The 6,698-nt window shown below is 47.1% G+C and overlaps 1 protein-coding gene and 1 long non-coding RNA gene across 3 annotated transcripts in view; one reads left to right on the top strand and one right to left on the bottom strand.

Moving 5' to 3' along the window:
- Positions 1-1,667: 1,667 nt before the first annotated feature.
- On the bottom strand, positions 1,668-4,965 carry SOCS1 (suppressor of cytokine signaling 1). Of its 2 annotated transcripts, none has more exons than XM_073362438.1 (2): positions 4,439-4,965; positions 1,668-2,650 (listed from the first exon to the last, which is right to left on the bottom strand). In XM_073362438.1, the coding sequence occupies exon 2, from the start codon at positions 2,573-2,575 to the stop codon at positions 1,952-1,954; it is 624 nt and encodes a 207-aa protein (XP_073218539.1). In that variant the 5' UTR covers positions 2,576-2,650; positions 4,439-4,965; the 3' UTR covers positions 1,668-1,951. The 2 variants fall into 2 exon arrangements, with proteins under 2 accessions (XP_073218539.1, XP_073218538.1); XM_073362437.1 differs by having other exon boundaries at positions 4,670-4,965.
- LOC140918336 (uncharacterized) overlaps positions 4,520-6,698 on the top strand; it is a 34,157-nt gene continuing 31,978 nt past the window's right edge. Inside the window, exon 1 of the long non-coding RNA XR_012161149.2 lies at positions 4,520-4,639. This is a non-coding gene — a long non-coding RNA (uncharacterized LOC140918336). The remainder of the gene's footprint in view (positions 4,640-6,698) is intronic.

The raw sequence follows: 6,698 nt of genomic DNA, 5'->3' as shown, positions 1-6,698 counted from the left end.
TGCTTCTTTGTTTTATGGGCCTTTGTCACATATTATTAGGCAAGCATCACACATTGAGGTCCTAAAGGGTTAAGAGACACTACAATATCTGTGGAGAAAATAATCCCAGCGGGCTGCCAACCTGTTTGGCAGCATTTGTCTTCCAAAGAATTTTTTTCAGCAAAGCCCTTAACCTCTGAAAGTACACTGTGTTCATGAGTTGCTTACCACCTCTGCTACATCACAAGCTAATCAGTACTTCTCCAATTTACATGTTCCTCACAGCTGCTGTGGGAAAATTCTGCTTTTGGTGACAACTTTAGAATTAAATAGAATTTGGGTGTGATAACCCAAGCTATGGGAACACTGCTGCAGGAGGGGAGACTAGATGCAGTGTAGGAGTACAAATTGAAAGAACAGCTTTAGCAAAGTAGCTGTGACAGTGTTAAGGGAATCTTGCTATACTGTTAAATATTTGTGTATTTGACATTTTTCTAAGCTTACACCTTTTCAGTACTTTCAGATCCTTAATTGCTTTTGGGTATTCTTAACCTTTAAGCTAAAATACTATTTGGTATTAAATATAAAGAACCCTATATTACAGTCCAAGTCCCCAAGCTGGCATTAACTTCTAAAAAGAAGGTGAATTACAGCACTGTAAGAGGTTTCTTAACCTCCAAACCCTAAAGTTACTTCATTAACAGTGTAAAGCCATAATGATATATCCCAGTGCTGTGGATAGCAATATGCTACCTTTTGAATTATCTGATTCACTCTGTTCTTTAAAACAGTTTCATAATTCTAATTTTCAAGGAAGTGTGTGAACATTTGGGGAAAGCACAAGATTAGGGGAAATCTCATGTGGATGACTTCTTAAAAGAGGGACCACTGCCCCACACCCCTCATAGTGACAAAGTGCTCATGTCCTTCTGAAGTACCTGTCATTTCTGCACTGTTTGATTTTCTTCACTGACATTCATGTGATTTGGTTGTGTAAGACAGCAGCTTCTTGTCTACAGCCTTGGAATTGCGTATGCAGCTTTTAAAAGAAATGAGACAAGCCCAGGTCTGATGATTACCCCAGACAAGGGGATGTCATAGAATCACTCCTTCACAAAACGTGCACAAAAATAGTACAGAGGCAGTTTCAACAAGGTTTTGGTTTTGGGGGTGGGGTTTGCAAAAAGTGTATATTTATTCAGCTCCCTTGCACTTTCCTTCTCAATATTAAATTTTCCCCTGGAAAACACCTAAACTTTGAACATAGAGGACTAGAAATGATTGGTCCTTAACTACTACATGGGGAAGGGTGACTACAGATATTCAAATCCTTCCATAAACCTCACTTTTTATTAAATAAGGCATCTCAGCACATACACTCCAGTACCCTGCTCCTATTGATTTATAGGGGAGCTGTAGAAGGATCCAACACAGACCCATCCTTAGTGTATTCAGTCTCATTTCTGTTTCTTTATATAGTACCTGGGACAGAGAGCATGTCTGTCTTTGTCTGCTGGCAGCACCAATGTTACTGGACCAGCTCCTCAGTTGAGGTAAAATCAGTGAAACTTCAACTTTGTGGATTACTATGATTTACCCTAGCTAAGGACCTGGCCCATTGTCACTCCTAACTGATACACAGCAATCAGAAAGTAGAACCCAGAAATCTAAAGACACCAGAGATGCTATTTTTTAAAAACTTTCACAATAAAGTTTATTACATTATTTTCATTAGAAATATTATAAAATAGAATATTCTGCCCAGCAGAAAAATAATGCCAGGGTTTAAAAACCCTGGGTTTGTGCAAACAGTTTGTGTAAACATAAGAAGTCAAGTGTTCAGGTTCCATCACAAAATACAGTAAATTGCTACAAAAATAAATTTGGTCACTCCCAAATAGATTAAAAAACCCAGATGTCTTCACACATCTCTCTCTCTCTCACACACACATGCACACAGTTAATGCTGCATTTATATCTGAAATGGGAAGGATTTCAGGTAGTCCTTTAAAACTGGATTGAGAGGGATGTGGTTTAAATTCTCTCTCCCGAATGTTGCCACAATGCTTTTCCGGCAGAGCTCCTGCAATGGCCGTAAACGGACTTTGCGTAGTGGGGTGACCAGCACCTTCCTTGGGGAGCTTATATAATGTTCCAGTAGCTTAAAGAGACAGTCGAAACTCTCCTTGCTGCCATCCAGGCTGAAACGCCCAGCCTGGAAGTTTATTCGGATGCTGGTGGGCCCAGTAACAGTCTTAACACTGATGGCAAAGAAGCAATTTTTTTGTCTGCTGTCCCTGATGAGGAAAGTGCCCTCAGGCTCAGATTTCAGCTTCTCGTGGGCCGCGCTGACAGTCAGTGGACCCCAGTAGAAGCCACATGCATCCAGCAGGGCGCTCGCTCGGGTGATGCTACTGAAATCTGCCTGCGAGCGGAAAGTTCGGAAGTGTGTGTCGCTCTGCGCCTGCCCATTGTTGGACCGAGCCGGGCCATGGTAACCTCTAGGCCGAGAATGATCCCTTGCTGGAGGCTCAAGTCGACATCTCGGGTCTGCTGCAACTGCATTATCTGCTGCCACCTTACTGTGCGCTACCATCCTATAGACTAGACCAGCGGATGCGGTCTTCCATAGCGTCAGTGGCCAGGGCAGTGCAGCTCTCCAGCGGCTATTCTGAAATTAAAAAAAAAAATAAAAAAAAATTAGATCCGCAGGGAAGGAAGAGGGAGAGAGGGGCCCTCAATCTGTGTAAATTAATGACAATCTTCCATTCACACCTCTCTGCTCCCTTATAAAATAAAGCCTTTACTCTGCAAATTTACACCCAGCAACAACTGATTAACAGCATCACTTTCTGGCTAGGTTAGCAATCCATTGCTCTTGAAACATCTGAAGGTCAGAAGTATTCAGCCAGGGAAACAGTTACAAATGATGTGGTTTTCCTATTATTAGTCATAGAAATGCATCAGATTCTGGATAGAGTTGACTGATGGGAATCTCTTTTTTCAAACATTACTTTCTGTGTATCCTTCTCCATCAATTCCTTAATCTTGCATAAAACCACTTAGAATAAAACTACTGATTTGCTCACTTCCCTCTCCCATTTCCCAGATGTAGATGTCTGGGCTCAGACTGTATTGTTCGTTGCATTATGTGGAAAAAAAAAATGGCTAAAGGAAAGGTAAACTCTGCAGCTGGGTACAAATCCCCAGAAACTGGATGGAACTGGCTGAAATGAATAGGTGGCATTGTGATATTCAAACATGATTGGCAGTGCAGTTTAACACTGCCAATTTACTCATAATTCTAAATCTACTCTCCATTCTTCAATAAACTGGAGAAGCAGCCATAGAAGTCCATTTCCCACCCCTTGCTCCCTCCCGGGGGATAGCAATGTTACCACCTCACTATGTCTACACAAAGCAACCTCTATGAACCCTTAAAGCATTATTCCTCTCTCTCTTTTTTGTATTGCATGCACTTTAAGTGGCCCTATCTAAATTGCTTCCTATTGATATATCTTTCAGCACCAAGGGCCAAATTCATCCCTCAAGTAAGTCTTTAGAAATAAGCATTGTTGTACCAGCAATTTGTGTGGCCTCAAATGTCTAACCCGACAGCATGGTTCAATACATCTCTGCTGGCTGCCTTGACCTTACTGGAAAGCATAGATTTTAGAATTTATCCCTCTAGTCAGTTATAGATCAGCACTGGCAGATTGCCTCAAGCTCTCTCAACATTCTCAGAAATGAATCCCCCCAGCTGTCTCACAAGTACACAGCAACATGCCAACGTAGATGAAGAGACAGCACTTAGCTGGATTCCTGTCTCTGTGAATGCAACAGTTGGACATTTTAGTTTAGTTTAGATCATTTTACTGACTGAAATAGCAATAATAAATTCCTGACATTAGCAGATCACTTAAAACAAGCGAAGTATGGGCAGGTTTTCCTTGTATGGCACATGAAAGAAACTGATGTCAGCTTTTCTAATCATTGGGTGAGGATCGTTATTTAGTATTCAAAGTTTAAAAAAAAAAAGCAAGGCACTCTGAAGCTTTTCGTTTAAAACAATAAGGTTCTCTAGAGTAAACCATTCACCTCCAGGAGAAAGAAAACGTTCTCTCTTTTTGGGGGAAAGGGGGATGTACATAAAGAGTTCTATGCACTTCACTGCCAGTAAGCTTGAAAACACAGCGGCTTTCCTGTGCCTCACTGCAAGGTCCCAAGGCAGTTTTTCCTACGAGCAGAAGTTTCGCCCTTGTCTCCTTGGCCAAAGTTTTCCCCATCCCGGCCCAGCTAATGCTGGTCTGTCAGTTCGCCGCTGCGCTCCACCCCAGAGGTAACTACTTTTCAAGGATGCCGCAGGATAGACACTTCGCAAACGGCTCGGGAGTCCTTTTGGCAAGCAAGGCGTTAGCTAGAGACTCAACGATGGGCAGTATTATTATGATTCTGCTACCTTATATTCCACCGATCTTTAGCTCTTTAAAAACCCCAGCGTTGTGCAGGCTCGTGAGTTCTTGCGTAAGGACCAAAGATCATTCGCCGCGCTTGGAAACTCCTTGAACGCTTCTAAGGCTGGAAGCGGACTAGGGCTCGCTGCGCTCCAGGCTAAGGGACACCAAAGGCTGCGCGTGGAAGCCCGCTCGGGACGGCCCTGGTAATGGCTTACAAAGACAGCGCCCCTTACCTTCTCTGCCCTGAGCCGCGGGGATCAGCTCTGCTCCTTGCACGGGCTTAGGGCACCATAAACCCGAGCTGCGAGCACGGCCGCCTTGCAAGCCCGTAGCCCCCGCGCGGCAGTGGTGCACTCGTAGGCCTGGCCCTAGGAATAGCACAACCATAATCTGCCCGCGAGTCCTGCCTAGCGCCTGTAGCAATCCCAGCCTGCCAGAGGCTGCGCGGCGCGCTGGAGCCGGACTGCTCTGCCTGCGCTCATCGCCCCGCAGTTTTATGGCTCGGGCTCCGCTCCCCGGCCCCGGCGGCTCCACCCTCTCCGGCTAGATTCGCAGAAAACACGTGGCCTGGCCACGAGCCGCTCACTTTCACTTTCCATCTGCGTCAGGCGGCTGCGGCGCAGGAGCGCCGAGGCTCCGGCGGGCGGCCGGGCGCGGGAGGGGCGGGCGAGGGGCGGGCGGCCGGGCGCGGGAGGGGCGGTCGGCCGGTCGGCCCCCATTGGTTTCGCTTCCCGGGCGCCGCGAGGGCCAGTTCCAAGGAATCCTGGCTGGCTGGCGCGAGCTCAAAGCGGGCCCCGAGCAGCCCGCCCCGCCCCTTCCCCGGAACAGCAGCGCCAGGCTGGCTGCGCTGGGGCGCGGCCGCTGGTAGCCCGGCTCCTGGCGCGCTCCAGGGGATACGGGGTGAGGGTGGGCGGCGCACGCGAGCGCCCCCCCTCCCCGGAGAGCCGCGGGGGGACCGGGGCTGTGGGGGCGCGGAGCGCTACCTAGCTCCCCTTCCCCGGTCAGCCTCCAGTCCGGAGCCCTGGTGGAAGCGGCCGCGGCCGGCCCCCGCTTGTGAGCGGCGCTGCGCAGGGAGGGCTCCTGGGTAGCTTGATTATGCATCCTAAGCCTCTAGCCGTCACTCAGCCTCTTGCTCGGTAATGGAGATTTGGGGGGCTCGCCTCTTCCGCCGCCCACCCGGTTGCCTCGTGGCTCTGGGCAAACAGGGCTACCAGTCGCCAGTGAGAGGTGGCTAAAATGTTGGGGAAACTGAGGAAGGGGGAAGGGTGGTGGGACGGTAATAGAGAGGTGTAGTGAGGTGAGGGCTAGGCAGCTGGTGCAGGCTATGAATTTACTGGGGCGAGCACAAGGAGCAGAAGCCAAGAAAACAAGAGCAACAAGCTGGGGTGGAACTTCTAGCGTAAGGGTAGAGGGCTACTCAAAGGTAGCTGGTCAACATGGATGCCTTGGTGATTAGCAGTGTCCATTGTTAGTTAATTAGTAAAAGTAATGTGTTAAATGGCATCCCAAAATGTGAAGCAATCAGGCAAATATGGGTATAATAAGGAATACAATGGCGAACCTGGGGTAGTTTTCTCTGACTCCAATAGGAGATTTGGAAATCCTCTTTGAAACCTTGCTTTGGCTATTTGCCCTAAACTATGCCAAAGTATGTCTGTTCCCTGAGCAGGCTCGGCTGAACTTGAGTTCACCCTGAGCAGGAGCTTTTTTAAGTTACTAAACAGCACCTGTTTAAATGGTAAGGATACTTTTGTTTATTTTAAACCTAACCATGTCAGAAATGCCAGCTCACCCACGGTCTCACAGAGAAACTGAGTCAGCCAATGGTTAGCTTTTATGAAAGCAAGGGAAACACAAGCATTTGACTGCCATTCCTTCAGGGTACAACTTGTTTCTCCCATATGTTTTGTGGCTTTGTACAATGAGAGGTAGAAATTATGGAGACACCAGTTCTCTATGCTGAAGATTTGGGTTGAGTTTTGCACTTAAAGCAGAGTTTTAACATCTTTGGTAGGTATGAAAACTAGAGCACATTCACCACAAAATAGAGCACTTACTCTATGAGCATAGAATGAATAAACAGTGATCTTTCATGCCTGCAAAGTGCACATGCTTTGGGATGTATGCAATGGATGAAAGAGGTGCCTGGTGTTCTGAGGTGGCTGTTACCTGTTGGGAGCAATTGCAGGAGTGAGATTTTTTTTCCCCTTAATGGTAGCTGTGGTTTTCTGGGACCATACAAATGTATGGTTTCTATCTGAC

This window comes from Lepidochelys kempii, chromosome 10 (genome assembly GCF_965140285.1).
Source record: "Lepidochelys kempii isolate rLepKem1 chromosome 10, rLepKem1.hap1, whole genome shotgun sequence".
NCBI lineage: Eukaryota > Metazoa > Chordata > Testudines > Cheloniidae > Lepidochelys > Lepidochelys kempii.
The sequence above is the reverse complement of the archived record's forward strand: the minus strand, read 5'-3'. Positions and strand labels throughout refer to the sequence as shown.

Excerpts from the sequence above, each read along its gene's own strand:
- SOCS1 (XM_073362438.1), bottom strand. The coding sequence starts at position 2,575 with ATGGTAGCGCACAGTAAGGTGGCAGCAGATAATGCAGTTGCAGCAGAC.